The 22821-nt window shown below is 46.0% G+C and overlaps 1 protein-coding gene across 1 annotated transcript in view; it reads left to right on the top strand.

The window, feature by feature from the left end:
* Positions 1-22347, top strand: part of DBNDD2 (dysbindin domain containing 2) — a 29806-nt gene extending 7459 nt beyond the window's left edge. The window contains exons 2-4 of the mRNA XM_081009289.1: positions 10437-10592; positions 10724-10870; positions 20129-22347. Coding sequence (XP_080865415.1) covers positions 10437-10592; positions 10724-10870; positions 20129-20331 — 506 coding nt within the window. The 3' untranslated portion in view covers positions 20332-22347. The remainder of the gene's footprint in view (positions 1-10436; positions 10593-10723; positions 10871-20128) is intronic.
* The last annotated feature ends 474 nt before the right edge of the window (positions 22348-22821 follow it).

Genomic DNA, 22821 nt, shown 5'->3' on the forward strand with positions numbered 1-22821 from the left:
GTCTAAAACGGGACTTGAGTCCTCAAGTTCAGCTCCAGCTCTCCTTCCAGTGGAGTTCCCAGGCTGAAATGCTGTCTGCGGGCCACAATTATTAACTTAAAATAGCCAGGGATTCCATATGCCAGGGTATTTCAAAATGGGAAGCACACCATGTAGGGGAAAGAGGAAACCATTTCGGACATCTCAGTAGTAATAGGCAGGCAAACATTCAGGGCATTGGCAGAAGTTGACTTTGGTAATCTTTTGTAATATGATGCTCTGTGCAAAGCCAAAATTTGGTGCCCCAAAATAGATCTTCTCAATTTTGCACCCCCTCGGCTTGGTGCCCTATGCTGGGAAACCTCCCTAAATCCAGTGCTGACTTGGGAGGTGGGCAAGTATGTGGGTCAGCGCCCCATTAGGATTACTGAAATGGATATTTGTGGTCATATGCCCCATAACTGTCATAGAGGTCAGTTCCCAAACACTGGAGTTGGGAGGAGGCACAGAAAGGAGACCAGTGCAGTGCAGTGAATTGTAAGAGTTAGAAGCAACCTCAGATATAATATTATTTCAACCACCTGCTGATGCAAGAAATCTGCTAACTTCATCCTTTATTGTGGGACCAGCCCTACCATTAGGCAGAGCGAGGAGGCTGCCTCCGGTAGCGTATGCTGTATGTGTGTGGATATGTGGTGAGGTTTCATTGCCTGCCTTGGGCCTTCCAAGCTAATCCACTGCCCAAGATACTATGGACAGCACTGTCCTGTTACCAGTTTTGAAGTAAGTTCTGTCTGCCAATCCACTCAGTTTCTCTCTACGGAATGGAAGGAGACACCAACTTGCTCTTTGCCTCAGGCAGCAAACTGTCTTGGGCTGGTCCAACCCGATAGAAGGCCTTCCAGCCTCTTCTTAAGTGGTTCCTGTGTTGAATTAGGATCAGGAAGAACTGGACCATTAACTCCCCAACATCCATGGAGCTCACAGGGTGACGCTGGGCTAGGCACCATCCCCACAAAGCTGCTGTGAAGATGAAAACGCAGTGAATACCATGTACACCACCCTGAGATCCCAAGATCAGGAGTGAGGAAGCTCCAGTCCAGGGCCAAAATGCGGACTTCTAGACCTCTTTGTGGCTCTTTGGAACTCTCCTCAGGCCACACCCTTGACTGGCGCTGCTTTGTACCCCAAGCATTTTTGCCAGGCTGGAATGTGTCCCTGAAGTCTGATAATACTTCTTGCTTGCCCAGATGAAGAATAAGGGAGCACTTGAGTGGATGTAGAAACTTGCCTGCTGCACAAAATGTAAAATTTCCTTTGGTTGCTCCACTCATTCTCATCTCTGGCTCCATCCACCACTGGCAGGTGGCCCTCAAAAGCTTGCCCAGGAGGGAATGTGGCCCTTGCTCTGAAAAAGTTTCCCAACTCCTGCCTGAGAGAAAGAGCGCACTAAAAATGCAATCTTGTAAATTATAATATGATCTGTGTGGCACCGAGGAGGAAGACATGGCAGGAGGGTTCCTTCCTTTGATTTATTAAAAGAGTTGCCATTTTATAGCCCATCTTCCTATGACTCAGGCATCCAAGGTGGCTTTCTCCTCTTGTTCCCTTGAGAACATGTGAAGCCACTGATGGCGCGGCCAACCCACCTGCTTCCAACTTCTTCCCGTTTGCCAGAAATCTTCCCTACATGTACACTGAATAGAGGAATTAGGAGGGAAAACCTCAGGTCTCTTTTTTCCTTCCCTTCGGTCCCCGCACTTGCATTCAGGCCCCGTCTTCGTTGTGTAATGAATGAACCATGAGAGCCGGAAGGATTAAGCAGGCGGTGGGGAGCCCTGTTGCCCATTTGATGGTCTCGGTGGCAGCCGGGTTGGGAGGTCGACGTTTCGGGGACAGGGATGGCGGGGGGAGTGGGGCTGCATTCTCCCAGCTGTGAATGCGCTCAGGCCCCCATTGGCTAGTTGCCATGGGAAAGAGACCCCAGCAGCAGGGGCAGGTATTTCTCTTTCCCCTCCCCTCCTTAAAAACAGCTTGTAGCACACAGGGGCAGCATTGTGTGTGGATGCCTAGCAGTCTTGGCGAACATGCCATCCCAGTGAGGCAATCTCAGCAGTGTGTGTGAGATGGTGAGACCATCAGTCACAGGGGAAAAGGGAGAATGGTACGTTCTCTTCTCTTCTCTTCTGCTCCTGTCTTAGCCTGCTTGCACACCATCTATTTAAAGCACATTCCCCCTGCCCAGCAAGAATCCTGGGAACTGTAGTTTCCCCTATCGCAGAGCTGTATTTTCCAGCCTCTTTAGCCAGTGACGGTTCCCGGTATTCTTTGGTGGGGTATACTTTAAATGTGCAGTGTGTACGCAGCCTTAGCAAATAAGAAGGAAAAGTGTGCATACAGACCGCTTTCCTCCCATCCATAAATGGACAGAATAGTAAACATCACCAGATAAAAGGAGGAAGGGAAGTGGTGAACAAGACACTGTCTCTGACCCTCCCTGTAGTCATGGGGCGGTCAGGACCCATCACCAGCTGCTCATCTCGCCCGCTGGCTATCTGTGTGAGTTACATAATGGCATTTCAGTGTTAGTGGCCGGCTGCCCAGATGGCTAATGAAATCTCATCAGGGAATTTATCAGCAGGTTTGTTAATTTACCCCAGGGAATCAATCCTGACACGTCTCTCCGATGCTAACATAAGACATTCTGTGCAAGCTCTGGCATGTACTGACACAGTACCCATCAGTCCCATCTCTCTTTGTCTGGACGCCTGACCCTTTCTGTGGCCTGGCTTCCTGGCGCATTTCCTTGGTGTTTGTGTGTGTGTGCTAGGAACAAGGAAGAGGAGGAGCAGACACGGAGCAATGGGCCCGAATGCAATGTGAGCTGATACAGGATTGCACAATTGTGAAATAAGACCAGAGATTTAATTTCAGTTGCAGTAAGCCCATAATTTATGTGCATTAAATTGTGTGTGCATTGTGTGCATGACCAAAATATATCAAAAAATTAAAAGGGATGGAAAGGGAGTGGGGGTTCCAGGAAAAATGACTTTGGCAATCCCACTCGACATTGAACCCAGTGGGCTTTGACTATACACAATTTTGGCTTTAGATGCGATCCCTGGAATGTTAACCCCTGTGTAATTTGTGGGTTTACTGTACTAGGGTGGATAGAGAAAAGTTTTTCTTCCTCTCTCATAACACTAGAAATTGAATGTTGGAAGATCCAGGACAGATAAAAAGGAAGTACTTATTCAAAGTTGTTCTATGGAACTCACTTCCATAGAAGGCAGTGATGGACACCAATGGCTTTAAAAGAGGATTTGACAAATTCATGGAAGGCAAGGCTATTGGTGACTACTAGCTACAATGAATAGGTTCTGCCTCCACTGTTGGAGGGAATTGCTGGGAATGACATGTGGGCAGAGTGCTCTTGTTCTCATGTCCATCTTGCATACTTCCCATAGGCATCTGGCTGGCCACTGTGAGATCAGGATACTGACCTTAATGGGCCATTGGCCTGATTGGCAGAGTTGTCTTATATTCTTCTGTTGCCCCGTTGAAGCAGAAAACTTGAACATTGGCTGTATCAGAGTTCTGAGAACGGTGTTGTTATTTTTGCTAATATTCTCAGCCAGAATTCAAGTCAACTGAATATGGTTCTTTGTCTGGAGTAAGACCGTGGATGCAAATGGTGCTACTTAAAGCAACGTGGCCACCAACTTGGATGTCTTTGAAAGAGGATTGGACACATTCATGGAGGATAGGGCTATCAGTGGCTACCAACCACGATGGCTATGCTGCACCTCCATGGCCAGAGAGAGGATGCTTCTGAATACCGGTTGCTGAGAATTGCAAGTAGGGAGAATGGTCCTGCTCACTGGCTACCTACAGGCAATGGTTGGTCACTGGGAGAAAAGGATGCTGGACTAAATGGACCTTTGGCGTGATCCAGCAGGGCACATCATACATACACAAAGGTGCCTGGACACCCAGAAGGACACACACATATAGCCTGCATAGGAGGGCTTAGAGAGGCCTTGGAGAAGATGCTTTCAGTGGAGCCATTACTGTTGCTACTGACCATTACTGCTTCTCCTGCTGGTCCTAATCTGCACTGCCTTCCAAAGGGGAGAGGACAAGGCGAATGGAGATTAGGAAGCTGCCTTATACTGAGGCAGACCATTGGCCAATCTAGCTCATATATGTTGCAACATTCAGCCTTTTTTGGTGCCGAATTTGAGTTACCACGGCTTGGAAGTTTTTATTTTTGTAGAGAAGTCGTCCAGTATTTGTCTCTTACTATGTTGGTTCGATCTGGGGTACTTTGCAGGAGTTGCATTCTTGTGGGAAATGAATGTTCTCCCCCCCCCCCCCCCCGCTCTGTTGGAATGAAGTTTTGTAGCTTTGCATTAGAGAACACACAACAGGTGTCCTGACCGAGTCGATGGCTTTGTGTGAAATCCAACAACTTTGCCTCCAGTGTTTAGCCTTGGGAGGGCCTGTTATTAGAGCCCCACAAGCCCTTTTCATCACTCATTTGCTCTTGTTTTAATTGCTGGCTGCTTTCTGTGGGAAAACTCAGCTAAGCAGCTGACTGGTCTGGCCTGTTAGTAAAGGATTCCAGTTGTGATACAGCTGGGGCTTTGCTGGAATAAAAGGAAATGGCCCACCATGGTGGAAGAGGCATGTAGAAGCACCTCCTAGGCATGCTTACTTGGATATAAGAACATCCAAAACTGCTTTATTCAAGGTCAGACTGGAATTTTATCCCATTAATATCAAGGGTGCTCCCCAGCCAAAGAAATGCACATAGGAGCTAGTTTACTCTTTATTGTCAAAACTGACAGAGTCATTTCTACTGCTCTGAATACCCATGCGAACCAGTCTAGCATCTGTGCAGCTATTCCCAGGTCTGCACTATACAGATCAGTTGCAGCAACAGGAGGCCATGCTTATGCATCTTCCCCCAACGGGCTGTGCATGCAGCCAGAGACTATGCCTGCATGCAAGCTGCCTCTGCTCTTTCCACTTCAATTCTCTCCTGCTTCTGGGAGACAGTGTTGCAGGAAAGAGTGGGGAAGCACCCAGCCCTTCACTTGCCTTTCCTGCCTCTTCCTCCTGTGCTCCACCCTCCAGTTCTGAAGCTCCCCCTGCCTCTGCCTCTTGCCCCCTGGCTGGTACAGGTCCCCACAAACCACTGACCCCTCTCCTGAGTGAGGCTCCTGACACCCTTCCTGTCAGTGTCCTGCCAGTCCTTGAAAATGAAGCACAGTATTGTCTATTCTCATCTTCCAGGGTCTTGGCCAAAGGGCTTTCCCATCATCTGCTCCCTGGTTCCTTAGTTTAGCTGAAGATGCCAGGGATTGAACTTGGGACCTTGTCCCTGAAAAGCAGGTGCTCTACCACTGAGCTATAGCCCTTTCACATGAGTAAGTTCCATCCATGACTACTTCTTCATCGGGAGTATGCTGGACTCACTGCACAATACATACTTGTGCATCCTTACTACTATTAGTCACTGTGAAAACTGCCAGGGGTAGGGATGGTGGTGGCTGGCAGAATAGTCTCCATGGAGGTATATATCTTTCCTTCCTCCCGAGTTCCCCCATTCTTGAGTTGTGTAATATTTGGAATAAAACGACATGTTTACCCTTCCGGATCAGCTAGGAAAATAAGGAAACGTCTACTGATTTGTGCTTCTAGCTCAGTATTGTCCACACTGGCAGGCCGTGGCTCTTCATGGTTTCAGACCAAACACACTCCCAGCCCTACCAAGAGAAGCTGGGGGTTGGAACTGGGATGTTTAGCATGCTCAGCAGATGCTTTGCTACTGAGCTGTGGCCTCTGCTTCCTGTGCTTCAGCACACATTCCAGTGTTGACTGGTGACCTAGGAAAGCCACTGTTAGCAGCCAGAGTCAGGTGCAGATCAGCAATAAAAAAAACCCACTGTGTCTGTGAAGTCAACTCTTTATTCAAAGGTACCAAAACAACACAGGTGAGCCCATAAACATTTGCTTGTAGGTTTTGTCCCAATGAGGCAGTTGCAAGGTCTGAAGGTCCCTGCCTTCCCACAGTTGCCCAAGTCCCAGGGGTCCCCCCCCCCCCAGTGCAGTCATAGACTGCAGCTGCATGCAACCAATCTTTCCTTTGTCATTTTCATTTCTCGCTGTGTTCTAGGTGACCAGAGGGTAGGGGAGCTAGTTGCAGCAGGAGTGGGAGACCCCCTGGATTCTTCAGCAACCTGCCTCATGGCTCCTCTCCTCTGCAGCTTCCTCTTCTGTCTCTGAGTCTGGACTGCTCTCTGCCACAGTCTCCTCCTGCTTACTAAACCCTGTTACCTCTTCAGCTTCCGACACCACCTCCTGCCAGTCTGCTCCCTCTTCTCCCTATGACCACTCATCTTCGTCCCACCACCACTCCCATGGCTCTGAGCCTTCTTCCCCTGGGTTTCCCCAGCTGGTGCCTCCCACCACTCATCTGCATTCAAGCAGTCCATGACTGCCATGCTTGTTAGCTGATGGACATGTGTCAAGAAGGCTGCATGAGCCTTGCTTAGCCCAGCAGCTGTATCCCCCTTTTCTGGTAGCTGCTGCAGGATCTCCTGAGTTTTCTCTTGAAATTTGGCACTGAATACCTTAGTCCCAGTAGAGAGACACAGCCTTGTCTGGTTCCTCCTACTTCTTTTTTTCCACAGCCAACACAAAGTTCAACAGTTGCTGCTGTTTGGCTGAAATTTCCCCTGAAGCAACAGACAAGGCTGCTGAGCCTGAGACACAGACAATTAAAATGTTCACTGTTTGTTTGGTTTCCTTGGTTATGGCACTGCCCAACTCAGTAATCACATTTTCCTTATACCAGCCAGACTGGTCCCTGCCTCGATGGCTATTGAGTCAAGAAGCTTGGAGGCATCTGAGATTTGCTGCGGAAAATCTCAAAGGCAAAGTCCAATGGCTACCCAGTTTTGTTGTGCCTCCTCTGTTGCTTTGATCATTGACCTCTGGATTTCTCCCCAAAATGGGAGATTGGCCCAATCTTTGTCCTGTTCATAACAGGCTGCGATTGATTGTTGAGCTTCTTGACTGGTACTTTTCCCTCTTCTGTGGTTTTCATCATGGAAAGAATTAAAAGACTCATTTTTTTGTTGTTAAGAAAAAAAACTGAGCAGGAACTGAGTTATCTGTGTTCAAGAGGAAATCTTTTTATGGGTTTAGGGAAGTATGCTGATGGACTGAAGAAAAGTGTGAGCATAAAACAAAAGAAGCAATAAGCAAGCAAGCAGACTTGGCAACTTTTCTACTTCAAGTGGGTACCCAAGGGCTCACCACCTTCCTTCCCTTTAAAATTATAGGGATGGAGGGGAAATTCATTTGGAAACCTACTTAATTCACATTTCTTGAACCAATTGTGAACTGAAATAAAGCTATCCTTCAAAATTCTCCAAATTTTGCAGTGCAGTTCTCCAGGCAAGAAAACATGTACCAAAAAAGCCCTGTATTTGATAAAGTAGTTATTGTTGTGAACTGATGCAGAAATGAGGTGAATTGAATTTAAGATTGGAAAAATGAGAAACCAGAATTGACAGACTCATTCTTCCCTAATCCTAATGCTAATTTAAAAAAATATTCTGGCCAGGTCCCTAACTCATATTACTGGCAATTTAGTTGCCCAGTACTAGATCAAAGTGAAACACTTTGGAACCCACCTCTGCCCTTGTGTAAGTCCACTTAGATTACAAGGAAGCTGACTCTTTGCTTTGATCTAGCAATTTCATAAACCAGGCAGAACCTGGTTTGCTTTTTAGCACATATCTAAAAATACTATCTGAACGAATGCAGATGCTAAATTTGCAAATATTAAAATGTCTACCACTGTTTTCTGCTTTCATCATGGGTCAAGGCAGTGGAAACTGGAGGTGTTGCTCCCATCTAGTACTGTGAGGGAAAGATTTAAACCTCTCCCCTTGATAATTTCAAAAATTGGTTACATATGGAACAGGGCTACCAGATAATGAACTGTGAAGATGACGTAGATAGCAGAGGAGGGTGAACCTCTGTGTGCTCAAGCTTCCTTCAGTCTACTGAGTCACAGGATGGCTGGGTCTGAATCAACCTTCCCCCAACCTGAGTCCCTCCATATCATTTTGGACTACAGCGCTCATTATCCCTGACCAGTGACCATTCTGGCTGGGGCTGATGGGAGTTGTGGTAAAAAGTATCTGGGCACCTGGTTGGAGAAGACTGGTTCTGAGCATAGATTCTCAAAATGTGGACTGTGGTCCTTTGGTGGTCCATAGTTCCATCCAAGTGGTCCACAGAAAGGAACACTTTAGAATATCTATACTTGGCCCTGCACTTTATTGATTCTTTTCCAGTTGTGGAGATCAAGGACTCTTTTTTTGCCAAGGCTGGCTCACTTAACAAGGCATGTGATTTTCATAACAGAGACTTGGTACAATCTCCTAATTTTTTTCCATAACAATTTGCTAGTTAAAGAAACTCTTCTCAGTGACTGGGCCTAGGGCTCATATTTTTCACAGTACTATATTGGTTTTGACAATGATGCCTGTGCTTAAGTGGGGGGAAAGTGTGGTTAAAATATGAGCTCTTTATGTGGTTTGACTGATAGAACAACTTCCTTATTATGTGGCCTATCAAGATTCCCAGCAATTTCCCAATGATCCCTGGAAGAAAGAAAGAAAGAAAGAAAGAGAATTCAGAACCAATGGTTTAGAATATACTTAAGCCTAATGACTGCTCTCCATGCTGCTTACTGTCAGGCTTGTTCAGAGCAGAGATAGAACAGGGGTAGCCAACCAGGGGTCCTCCTGATGTTGTGCTCAGAAACTCCCATCATCCGAGACCAAACAACACCGGTCCTGAAAGACCTACATTGGCTCCCAGTACGTTTCTGAGCACAATTCAAAGTGTTGGTGCTGACCTTTAAAGCCCTAAATGGCCTTGGCCCAGTATACCTGAAGGAGTGTCTCCACCCCCATCATTCTGCCCGGACACTGAGCTCCAGCACTGAGGGCCTTCTGGTGGTTCCCTCACTGTGAGGAGCAAAGCTACAGGGAACCAGGCAGAGGGCCTTCTCAGTAGTGGCACCCGCCCTGTGGAACGTCCTCCCAGCAGATGTCAAAGAAATAAACAACTACCTGACATTTAGAAGACATCTGAAGGCAGCCCTGTTTAGGGAAGTTTTTAATGTCTGACATTTTAATGTATTTTTAATCTTTGTTGGAAGCCACCCAGATGAGCGGGGTACAAATCATTTTTATTATCATTATTATTATTATTATTATTATTATTATTATTATCCTTGATCCCTGACCATACTGGCTGAGGCTGATGGGAGTTTCCACACACAACATCAGGAGGACACCAGGTTTGATACCCCCAGCTTAGGAAACCTACAAAAAGCCTGAAGTACGAAAGGCTGTTGTCCAGAGAGGTTATGCATGCCCTCTGACAATTCTTCATAGGTGGGAGAAATGTGAAAAAACACACCCAAGAAAGGGATGCAAATTATTTGTCAGCTTGGAAAGAAAGGTGGCTGACAAGGGTAGATAAGAGCCCAATGCCTCTCTGTTTTCAATCACCTTTCTCCCAACTACCCTGCTATAGCTCTGCAGCAAGTAGTGTAGCTGGTTTGGTTAGACAGAAGCTGGAGGTCCCTCCTACTCCCGGAGTTAGAGGTAGTTTGAAAAACAGAATGCTGCCTGAGAACTGCATGGTCATTCTGTTTTCACCTTTGGTAAACAGGTTTTGCAGGTTTTGTTTAAGAAACCTACCCAGACCCTTAGATCTTCCTCTGAGGCCCTGCCCTGAGTCCCTCTTCTGAGGAAGTCTGGGGTGATGGCAAGGGAAATGGCCTTTTCAGTTGTGGCCCCCCCATTTGTGGCATGCTCTCCCCAGTGAGGTCTGTCTGGGGCTCTCACTAACAACTTCTTGGTGTCAGATTAAAACCCATGATGTTGGTTGTTGGTTGTACTTGATGATTTTTTGCTGATGAAATGTTTGCTGAGGTTTATTGGGGACTGTCAGTGGATCTTTTTATGAACTGCTACATCTTTTTATTATAATGTCTTCATTTTATGCTTGCTTGCTTGTTTATTTTGTATACCTCCTAACCAGCAGGTCTCTCATGGCGGTTCACACTTAAAAAAAAATGTGTAAGACCCCTGGAGACATTTTTTTTGCGTAGCAAGTGATTAATAAGTCACTCGTAAGTTCAAATCATCATCGGTAATAATAATAAAATACTTCTTGAAGAGCAGTGACATTATGGCAAAGAAACGCGTGCAGACTGAACCTTCTCTCAAAACAGTTTAAACTCTCATTAAAATTCTGCCTGCCCACTTACCCTGCATCTGGCTCTGGGAAGTGTTTCCCTTCAGATAAGAAACGAGAGGAAGCTGCTTCTGATTTCTTTCCTCTCTCTGGTTCCTTTGCAGCCGACATGGACAATGGGCAGCGAGGGCTGGATGCAGAGCAGATGCAGCAACAGCAGCTCAAGCTACGGGAGAGGCAGAGATTCTTTGAGGAGGTTTTCCAACATGACGTAGATTTCTTCTTCCCAGTATCACATCTGCAGATAGAGCACAGGAGACGTAAGTACCATTGGGGAGGCGTCATAGGAGGTGCGTTAGACTATGGAACACAGTTGCCCCACTTGCATGTGAAAAATTAACAGATGATGGCCATGCAGCACGACATCTGATGGCTTCTGTCTCTTTGCTAGCTCCCTTAGGCAGCATTTCCTCCATGGAGGTGAATGTGGACATGCTGGAACAGATGGACATGATGGACCTTTCTGACCAAGACACTGTGGACGTGTTTCTCAGCTGCGGGACGGAGGACAATAACAACGTAGCTGCTCTTTTGCCAGGTTTGTTCAGTTCCCATTAACTGACCCACATCAACTTCTAGCCGCATCCAACTTTTTCTGTGGCCTGTTGAAATATAACTCCTTCTTTAAAAAAATAAATAAAAAATTATTGGTTTTACATATATTTTCCAAATAAAACATAACATAACATCTCTCATCTTATACCACATTTTGGCTATAAGCCTAGGACTTCCATCAACCACGTCTAGTGATTTTCGACCTTCATCTCTTAGTCTTGCATCTCCTCTTAACTATTGCTTTTAATAATCCATACTTTAGAATCCATTCTCCTAATTTTTTTCTGTAATATTTCGTATAGTTCTCCCTACAAAACCTCTTGTAATCCTACAAGCATAGTCAGCTGATTACAATTGTTTTTCAAATAACTTGCATATTTACTCCAGTCCTTCAAGAATTTCTGGTCCTGCTGGTTTCAAATTCTTCCTGTCATCTTATCCAATTCTGCGTAGTCCATTGATTTCATCTGCCATTCCTCTTTTGTCGGCAATTCTTCCTGCTTCCATTTCTGTACCAATAATACTCTTGCTGCCGTTGTCGCATATAAAACAGTTAATATCCATGCCTACAATCCCAAGTAAATATGCTTCTGGTTTTTTTTATAAATGTATATTTCAACATCTTTTTCATCTCATTATAAATAATTTCCCAGAAACCTTTCACCTTTTTACATTCCCACCACAGATGATAGAAAGTACCTTCTTTTTCCTTACATTTCCAACATTTGTTACTTATTTTATACATTTTAGCTAATTTCACTGGTGCAATATACCATCTGTACATCATTTTCATCATATTTTCTTTCAAGGCATTGCATGCAGTAAATTTTAGAAAGATAACTCCTTCTTAAAGGGTAATGGCTAGAATGCCCACCCAAGGGATTTGGAGTGTGAATTGGACCAATCACTGTTCATCGCTGACATCAGTGGAGGAAGCTACAATGAGGAAAGAACATATAGAGTGGCGGGGGAAACCCAGCCAGATGGACAGGGTAGAAATAAAATTATTATTATTATTATTATTAATAATAATAATAATAATAAAGGGTTTGTGTGTGTCACTGTGTTTGTAAGGCTACTTAGGGTGTTCTGGTGGCAGCCTTCTGATTTCTGGTAGGTAATTGCAGACCAACTAAATTGCAGAGCTACTAAAGGGGATCCGAAGAGCTGAGATTAGGAATGAGCCTAGTGAGCCCTTGGACCATGACTCCTCTCACTAGTAGAGAGAATTGATCTAGCCTATCTGAGATAATGGGACAGGCTAAACGCCTTCGAGGATCATACCCTCACTAAGCTCTGCTGGTTAGAGCAACTAAGGAAGGGGCTTGGCTCAAAAGTGCCAAAATAAGCGTAGGGTTTATAATCTTCAAATGGAGAACTACTTAGCCCACGTGACCTTAGAAATTGGATTTTTGATCAGGATGCCAACCAAGAAAGAGCATTCATCATTGCCGCCCATTACTCTACTTGTTACACCCAAACCAATCAGTCCTTCAAGGCCCCATTACCTTGAGACTTTGACCTTTCCACAACTATGCAGGGCTTTTGTAGAACTAAGATTCCAACAGATGCCCTCAGCATATTGAGAGGGGAGATATCGGGGAATTCCCCATATGGATCACAAATGTATATATGGATGCAATCAGGTAGAGGACATCACACGCGATCTGCTGATTTGCCCCCTGTATACAGTGCCCAGAGGAAATTTTATATCACCAATTTTTAATTGGCTTCCAGGTCGATCCGCACAGGAAGTGACAGTTTAACTGCTAGCAGATAAACATCTATATATTACACACCAGGTAGCCAAATTTGCGTTGGCAGCCAAGAAACTCCATTCCAGCTATGTGAATGCACTCCAATATTAAAATTTAATGTTGTAGATTTCTTTTTATGTTACACACTGCTACAGGCTATGTTATATGATTTTAGAGGAAAGTTTTCCTTTTATTTTCTGTCATCCATTGTAAAGGCCTTTGGCTACATACAATAAAAATGGACTTGACTTGACCCAGGATCTTCTCGGGTCAAGTGGGGCCAAGGTTACTTCCTGCAACAGCATCATTAACAGGCACGTGCTAAGGTTGCACCTGTGCAAGTTGCTCCATCTGCGTTTCTTACCAAGGCAAGGTGGAGCAGACTATCCCTCTGCAGCCTACTGTTTGCATTTTTGTGTGCAAAGGGGTGATACAGGAATTACTTGAGAATAAGTACCCCAACCTACCTCCTGGGATAGGGAGAGTGGGATTCTCAGTTGACCAACTGCAGGTACTTATGAGTAACTCTGCCATTGGGTCGGTCTGCCAGCTTGCTGCTTGGGAAGGAGAAGCAACAGTTTGGAGGAGAGGCAAGAGAAATAAGGAGAGACATTGAGATAAGCAAAAGCTTGGTCTACTGCTTACTAGAAATACTGTCTAGTGCCACCTTTAACTTGTACACCTTTGGCAGATCATGCCAAATTCTTATTTTTCTCCATAATGACGAGGGCTAGAGGTTCAAAACTAGCTAAACTCTACCTGATTTTGGAATATGGTTGGGTGTTAAGGGGATCACACTCACAAATAACCTGCTTTTAGGATTTATGGAACTCATTCAGGTACCAGCAGTACTCTGTTGCACTGATCTGCACCCACACATACACTAGTGAAAAATAAAAATGAAATTTATGCACGTTCTACTTACGCATTTGGTATGTCATGCTTGTATCGGTTTGGCTTCTTTTTCTGTGCAACGTGCATGTTAAATGTGGCAGTAAACAATGGAAAGTCTCTTTTATTATGTGTTTAAACGATGATGGTGCAGGACCAGGTCAAACCAAACACATTCTGTTTCGGAGCATGTGCTCTTCAAAGTGAAATTGTGCTGCCTCTTAGTGGGATTTATAATTTAGGACGTGAAACCATTGCCACTGCCAAAACAGATTATCAAACAGTCAGCGGAGAAGACCAAAACCTTTATGGGTTGTGTGCCAAAAAATTGATTGGCTTTTTCTCCATAGCAGAGAAATCCAGATGCTTGAAATTAATCAGTGTGTTGGTGTGTTAGTTAAAAAGCCATCACAATATCAATGCAAACTTTGCTACTAGCACACAGAAACAAATTTAGCCTTTCAGCCTACCTGCTGATTCCACCCCCATCCCCACCTGGACCTGTCCCTGCTCCCTATTACTAACTATTCTTCTGTTTTAAACCCTTCAAATCCTAAGTCAGTGAAAAGTACATTCCCCCCCCCCCCCTCTCTGGGCCCTACATGCTCATTTGAATCTTTCCAAACAAGAATAGATGAGGGAGCAAGCACCAAATGTGACAGATCTAATGCTGGCTGATGGATAGATCTGACATTTTATTCAAATGTCACAGAGGTTCCCATGGATTGGGGGCTAAACAAGTAGCTTGCTTTGCCATTTACAGTGTTTTGGCTGTATGCTTTTCTGAGCCTGAGCGATGGGGACTTTGATGCAAAGATTCCTAAGACTGAAGAGGAGCAGTACAGGTGAAATGCTGTCTGGTTAAAGGAGCAGAGGGGAATGAAACTGAGACTAACCTCTGTCTACTACAGGGGTAGTCAACCTTTTTATACCTACTGCCCACTGCATCTTTCCTGATGGTAAAATTTCGTTACCGCCCACCAGTGCTCAATGGAAGGAGGATTCAGCTTGTGCCCTAGAATCCCCTACCACCCACCTAGAATCCTGAAATGCCCACTAGTGGGTGGTAAGGACCAGGTTGACAACCCCTAGTCTACTAGTAGAAAGGCTGAAAGAAAAAGTCCTGGAAGAAATCTGTGAAATAGGATGGTGATTTATTTCTCACCATGCAGCAAAAGAAACATGCCACCAAAAAACACACGAGGGCACAGTCTTGCATAAAATTTGCATGAAATAACTTACTGTATATGTATGGTTGCAAATTTAGAAATGAGCAATATAATCTGAATAAACATACAGTGGTGCCCCGCAAGACGAAATTAATTCGTTCTGCGATTTTTTTCGTCTTGCGAGTTTTTTCGTCTTGCGAAGCACGGTTTCCATTTTTTCAAAAAAGTCTTCAAAAACCTCAAAAAAGGCTACCACACTGCGTGCTATGAGTTGCTCCTCGAAGTCAAGTCGCAACTGCACCTCTTCAAGCAATGCACCCTGTATTACTGTAACGGTTTTAAGAAAAAGGAAACAAACTTGCAAGACGTTTCCGTCTTGCGAAGCAAGCCCATAGCGAAATTCGTCTCGCGAAGCAACTCAAAAAACCAAAAACTCTTTCGTCTTGCGAGTTTTTCGTCTTGCGAGGCATTCGTCTTGCGAGGTACCACTGTACAGTCCATCTCACTCTAGTGGAGAACACTGCGCCTAGGGGAACTTTGTGCCTGCTCAGTCTTCTGCCCGTGTATTAACAGCTGATGGGTGAGACTCAGGGCTTTTCCACACCTCGGCTTGCCCCCGGAGGCGTGGAGGACCTTTAGCGCTGAATCAGAACAAATGGCAATTGCCATTTGCTCTGATTTAGTGCGAAAGAGCCGGTTTTCCAGAGGAGAGTGGCAAGGCCAAGGCAAAACACCTGAGACCAATGGCTAGAAAGCACAGGGAAAGGGGGAAACTGCTTGGACCCATGCTGTCCAGGGACAGGGGAAGTGGAAGTATGGACAAGCCCTTGTAACTCTTTGTTCTTAAGGTTTAAACCAAACTTGAACCAGGCAGCCTCTCAAATAGAACAAGGATAGCTAACTAATCACCTTCCAGAGTTGTTGGACTACAACTCCCACCAGCCCCATCAGTATGGCCAGTAGTCAGGGATGATGGGGCATGTAGTTGTCGTTGAAACGCCCCAGGTTAGCCACTCCTCAAAAAGGGGATCGATGCAAGGAGGAAGGAGGGAAGATCATTCCATCTGCCAAGCTGCAATGCTTGTGCATGCATCATGGCTGGAGGAGCACAACTTTAAATTCCACCCAGTGGATCTACTGAGTAGAATTTAGCATAGGCTGGGATTCAGCTAATGCAGGGGTAGGCAACCTAAGGCCTGTGGGCAGGATGCAACCCAATCGCCTTCTTAATCCGGCCCATGAATCAGTGTGTCTTTACATGAGTAGAATGTGTCCTTTTATTTAAAATGTATCTCTGGGTTATTTGTGGGGCCTGCCTGGTGTTTTTACATGAGTAGAATGTGTGCTTTTATTTAAAATGCATCTCTGTATTATTTGTGGGGTATAGGAATTTTTCTATGTTCATTCCCCCCCCCCCAAAAAAATATAGTCCAGCCCACCACATGGTCTGAGGGACGGTGGACTGACCCACAGCTGAAAAAGGTTGCTGACCCCTGAGCTAATGAGCAACGTCCAAGGGAGAGAGAGCCCTGTGGAAGAACTTCCGCTTGTACAACGGGCTTCCAGGAGGTTTGCCTGCCCCACCCCTGACGTTCTATGATGTTAGGTGATGAGGTTTGGGACAAACTATGCCACGGGTCAAATGTGGCGGTCTGGCAGGCTTAAACCGCCCACAGGCTAGATGTTTCCTACCACTGATCTATCCCATTACTCTGTGACCTCAGCTAATCTTACTGCATAGTGCAATATGAATGCAGCACCATAACTTTTCAATAAATGTTCAGGGGTGGGGACAGGACACAGAAAGACTGGCCACGCACCCCACTTTGTGAAGGTTAATGCCTTTTCTGGAAAAGCAGTACCACCAGCAGAAGGCTGCTTGTTCCCACTGAACGAACTAATTAAAAGTATTTGGGAAACGAACTGCCAAACCAACCTACCAACCAAAACCCGGCACACCATTTAATCAGCTTTTATTATTCTGCAAGCATGGGCCAGTTGTCCCTAAATGGACAACATCACTGACCCGTCTCCCAAAGTATTTGAATTTATGTTGATTGCATTTTTTAAAATACAGCTCTCGGCATTTCCGCTCTGTTCACTCTCAGGCTGGAAGGCTCTTTGCCCTGTGCAGGAGGTCAAAGAGAAGGCGACAAGACCCCGCTATTATGCAGTGATTCAGCCAGAGTGTGATTCAAGCACTTTACCGGCACAGCCTCCTGCATTCCAGTTAAACGGCCTCACTGATGATGTCTCCAAGCCATGTTATTCACAAGCCATGCACAAAAGCTCCCGTTGCCAAACATGGAGAAGGAATGTGAGGCACGTGGCTTGTACAATGACACGGCCAGGGATTCACGGAGGAGATCTGGCCAGGCCAGGCTCTTGACGGAAGGGGTTTACGGGGTCATCCTGCTCCCGCTGTCATAGAGTCGCACGCTGCGCTGCATGTTCAGCGGTGTCTTTGGCTAATGATTTATTAGCAGGGCGGATAATATCATCCGCGCAACGTAACTTTCGCGCACAAGCACGGGGGGGGGGGGCTGTTTCTGAACAGGATCGGGAGTTAATGAACCATACGGCAGCCTGGGCTGCCAAGTTCTGTGCAGAAGCAGCAAAAGGGAAGATGTAAATTAAGCAAAATCCCATATGTTGTATTGCATAACTCATTCTAGTTTAGAAAGCCCAAGTTGTCAAATAGTTGTCTTGTTGTCTTGGCAACAAGCGGTGGAATAGAAGGAAGAAGGGGGCCTGTAAACTTTATGAGCATTAGCAGGCATGGAGCATAAGAACCACAAAGGGAGCACAAGCCCAGCTTTCAGCAGCTGCTGTGGGCTGATGGCCCCAACAAGGCCCCACCACTACCGATAGCTGTGCCAGATAGCTGTGTCTGCGAGTCCCCATTTTACAATGTTCTGGTTAGTTTTTAGAAAACTACACTGCGGTCTCTAATATTAACTTCCGGGGCAAGGTGACAGAGTGCGTGGTGGCTGGCCAGCTGCAGGTATGCCTGGAAGCATTTTATCTGGATCCCATTCTTGGTTTCAGGCCTGGTTTTGGCACCCAAGCAGCCAGATTGATGGCCTCTGTCAGACAAGCGATGGGGAACACAACCCGGCTGCTTTTCCTTGACCTCTCAGCAGCTTTTGGAAGAAGGAGCTACTCCCACCCAGAGCCATCTTTCCTATTGGTCTTAGTGGTTTGTTGCGCCATGGCGCTGGCCTCTCAGGGGCGCCCTAGCAAGTGGGGGAGCTGTGTGGCTTTGCTGGCAGCCTCCCCTTTCCCTGCACGCCCACCAGCTGTGCCCCGCCAACTATATGGCTGGCGGGTGTGCAGCTTCTTTCCCAAGCCTCTGCAGGAGGAGAGCGATCCCTGCAGAGGCTTAGGATGGAAGCTGCTTCCCTCCCAAGCCTCTGCATCTGCTAAAGATGGCCCTGCTCCTGGTCGCTGTCCTCCTCCTGCTTCCTGGCAAAAGGCGGCACACAGCCTTCCCAGCCTGCCTTCTCGGGCACCCTAACGCTGGAGGAGAGCATGTCCGCCAGCACGTTTTCCTGCTTGATCACCACCACCAGGCCAGGGATCGGGGCGGTGGGGGAGGCAGAGGACATTTTCCACTGTCTCCTCCCTTGTTTTGGAGTTGCCAGGGGGGGGGGGAGGAGCTGGAGGGATCTTTGCACCACAGCGCCGGATATGCTTAAGACGGCCCTGCTCCCACCCCACCCCAGAGGGTGCTTTGTCCCATGTTTCCTAAAGCTTGGAGCTAACTGATGGAGCAAAAGGGAGCTACTGAGCTTTTCATGTTGGATCCCTGGGGGCCCTGCAATCTCAAATTTTACCCAAATACCTCTCTTGTTTTGCAAGCCTTTCTCCAGAGTCATAAGGGAGAAAGAATAAGTTTCCTTTCTTCTTAAGGTGAGATTGCTGTAGAGCTAGATTTTGCGCTCTACAAGGTTGTGCTTGTGTGGCGATTTCAACGGCATGCAAAAGGTAGCCACATTTCTCTCTGTCCCTGCAGCTGCTCCAGAAAGTGCCCTTTGAACCTCAGCCAATTCCACACCTGAAATCTCCTCATTGCAAACAGCGGAGTCAAACTGGTGGGCAGCAGTCAGCTGTATTAATTTGACAGGCTCCAGCAATGGGAAATATGACTGCTCAAGGCACTGGGCAATTTTTTAAAGTAACAAAACTAAACAAAATAGAAAGGCATTCTCTGGGCACCTTCTCAGATTACATTTTGCTGTTTACAGTCTCAAAAAAACTGTGTGTGTGCAACAGCCAGAAAATGCCCAGAGATGCTAATCTTTAGAATACCTTAAATTAGGTCAGGCATGGTGAGATGCACAGAGTCTTAACTTGTGTCTGACTCCTCTGACACTACAAAGGCTTATCCAGACAGCAAGAAGCCAGCCTGTCCCGCCCCATTTTAGGCTTTGCAGAATGACTGCAAGAAATAATCGTTCAAGATCCTTGTGTTTGGGTAGCCTGTCTGTGAGATGACAGGGTGAGTCTTGTGTGTATATGAAATTGTATGCATTTTAATGCGCTGTTATGGAAATTTGCCCCCACAAGAAGCAGTGATGGCCACCAACTTGGATGGCTTTAAAAGAGGATTAGAGAAATTCATGGAGGATAAGGCTCTCAGTGTCTGCTAGCCATGATGACTAGGCTCTGCCTCCACAGCTGGAGGCAGTAATGCTTCTGAATACCAGTTGCTGGAAACTGCAGGAGGAGAAAGGGCTCTTAGGCTCAGGTCCTGCTTGCAGGTTTCCCAGAAACATCTGGTTGGCCATTGCAAGCATAGGATGCTGGGCTAATGGGTTGTTTGCCTGATCCAGCAGGCTCTTCCTATGCTCTTATGTATGTGAGGCATTACCCTAGGATAGGCATAGGCAAACTCGGCCCTCCAGATGTTTTGGGACTACAACTCCCATCATCCCTGACCACTGGTCCTGTTAGCTAAGGATGGTGGGAGTTGTAGTCCGAAAACATCTGGAGGGCCGAGTTTGCATATCTATGCCTACCCTAGAATACCTAGAATCTCAGCGTAGGTGTTGATATGTTGATGTTATGTTTGCAATACCCTTGCAGCAACTTGCATGCAGTAAATTTAGGAATGGAGCGGGGGGGCGGGGTAGGCACGTGCCATCATACTGCCCTCGGTGCTGCAGACATTATAAAAAACTTGAAACATTTGCATTTTCTGTTATGATGTGGCATGCATGTATCTGCTAACTAGCTGCAATAACCAATGGTGGGAAACAGCAAAAAAGCTTAGGTTTTCTTCTGCTCCAATATAGGGAGAGCCAGCATAGCTTAAGAAGCTAGAAATGTTGCAGGAACAGCTTCACATCGGTATAGAGGGCAGCAAAATGTTGGCCAGCCTCATCAAGCGCTTGTTCTCTTTTTGTCTTCCTCCTTGGCCAGATTCCAACCGTTACGAGGAGGAAATTTCTCTGCAAGTGCCCAACTCGACCGAGATCAAATCCCGGATCTCATCCACATCCTCTGCCTCTACAGACCTGAACAGCCTAGACACCAGTGAGGAAGGGGCCGAGACCCCCGTGGTGCAGTCAGATGAAGAAGAGCTGCAGCAAGATGGCCCCGAGGAGCAGGAGAGCAGCAGCTAGCGGTGTGTGTGTGTGTTTGTGTGTATGTTGCCAATCCACCGCATTGACTCTGCCAGCTGACATGATGAAGAAGGAATGTGGATGTCTGGCTCAGTGACTAAACCTCACAGCGGTTCCCTATCTCATTTCTTGTACTTGGGGAGAATTAGAAATAAGCCTTCTCCCTGCAAGATGGTCAATGCATTGAAAAGGTAAAGAGCATAGGGAGAAAGGGGTGAGGCAAAGGGACTGTAGTTTTTTTATTTTTTTCAACTAACTCTCCAGCCTTTTACAGCTAACGCTCTTGGTTCACTCACCCTGACTACTCAAGTTAGCCATGACCTCGGCTGCAATTATTTCAGGCAAGGCATTTGTGCAAGCTTAGAGTCTCTCCAATTCCAGCACACCACATACACACAACAAATGTCTTAGTTGTAACATAAAAGAAAATTGTATTCCTTTCAAGCAAGCAGATGGTCATGTATGATCTATTTGAGACCCCTACATTGCAGGGGTTGGGCTGGACGACTCTCGAGATCCCTTCTAACTCTGCAATTCAATGAGTCTACAACTGGGAGGATGTGCATTATTGGGGGGAAAGGGCCAGTAAGGCATTGTGGCTCAAGAAGAGATGCCTGAACAGGATTAGATTCCTGGGGGAGGCACTGATAAGTAGTGGAGCATAGTTGTTTATTCTTCCTCCCCTACAAATATAATTTTGCATTCTTACACTGCAAATATGCAGTGTATATTGGGAAGGTAAGAAGCAGAGGAATGAAAAAAAAGGCTTCCAGAAAAGGGGTGCAGCAGTAATAACATCTACTTAGTGTGGGCCCACAAAACTTCTGACACACAGAGCAGAATGCAACCTACCCCAACCATGTCTGCCTCCCCCCCTTCTGATGTTTCCAAGTGATTACAAAACGGGTTCTCATGCTTCTGGTATGCTGTAATTGGTGGTTGGTTGTGGCATTCAGCTTGATGGGTGACAAAGTTGTGTAGACCTTCCCTAGGTAGAAAAGTTGCCTTGGCCTGCTGCTGTGTGGCTAGTTTTTCAATGACGCAATAGAATTCACTTGGTGCAGTAGCTACAGGATGCATGAGATTAGTCTCAAAGAGTCCTTGGTTCAAATCTTTCCTCTGACATGAACTTGCACAGTGGCCCTGTCCTCCTCCTTCAATAGGGGGAATAGCAGCAATGACCCACCTTACGGGAACATTGAAAGAGTTTCTGAAACAATGTACATGAAGAGCTTTGAACGCTAAATGCTAAGTATTATTATTATTCATCATGTTTCTCAACTGTCAGGCTCAACACTAATTCATGGGGAATGTTCAAGAGGCACACCTGAAAACGATCTGATAGCAAAATGGTGGTTTAGGGAGGAGCTACAGCTTTTCGGTAGAGTACAAGCATTGTATGCAGGAAGTCCTTTTCCAGTTTAAACGATCTCAGCTAGCAGAACAGGGGAAGATTTCTGCCTATGGCTTTCCCATGCAACTGCCACTAAAAGCAGACTGCGTGTTCAGGTGTGTTTGTCCCCCACCAATTTGGGGTTCATGGTGCCATCGTTAGACACTGCTTAAGTCACACTTACTCATAACTAGAACTCTTTCTTACCCCCTTCTAACATTAACAGTGAGCAGTCTGATTGTAAAACAGAAGCCAAAATGAACCAGGATGCAAATATGCATAGGAGATGGGATGATGAATCAAAAGAAACATCTCATGGTGCAGAATAAATAGTGGAGCTCTGAATATCCATGACATTTTAGGTCAGGGATGGGGAACCTGTGCACCCACTTCCAGATGTTGTTGGGACTCCCAAGTCCCGTGGTCAGGGATGATGGGAGTCGTATCCCAACATCTGGAGGACCACACATTCTCCACCCAAGCTTTAGATTACTTGCCTAATGTACTTTATCTGTTGATAACCTCACTGTGTAAAATTGCTACTATCACAGATGGTGCACTACATATTATCAATGAATTGGTTAGATTAACTGATTAAACATCATGATTGACTAAAAAAGAAAGGTGCTCCCAATTAAATCTTCACTGCATCAGGTGGTGTGAAAGTAGATGAATGGCATCTGGGTTGCAGGCTGGCAACGCTACTTGATCACAAGCTATCGGTTGTGTGTGCAAGACACAAATAGTTGCACGACCCAACTTCTAGCAGCCCCTTGGTATATGCAGCAACAGCTGCAAAAAAAGTGAGCAATGAAGTGTGCAATAAACTGAGAGGTTGGACCCAACTGACAGAATGGGGGGGGGGGGGAGCACAGGAAAACCACATGGACAATACCAAGAATAACCATCCATGTGGCTGACCCTCAAGTCAGTTTTGAGGACAAGTAATTATAATGTCAGTTTACAGGTGGGTAATTGAGGCTGAGAGGCAGTGACATTTTAAAAGCCACCTGTTCTCAGCTGAGGTTCCAAGCTCAAGCCTAGTACTGTTTTCCGTATAGTGCAGCTAAAATGTATACAAGTCTAAAATTGTCTTA

This window comes from Podarcis pityusensis (assembly GCF_964106645.2).
Source record: "Podarcis pityusensis genome assembly, chromosome: 6".
Lineage (NCBI taxonomy): Eukaryota > Metazoa > Chordata > Lepidosauria > Squamata > Lacertidae > Podarcis > Podarcis pityusensis.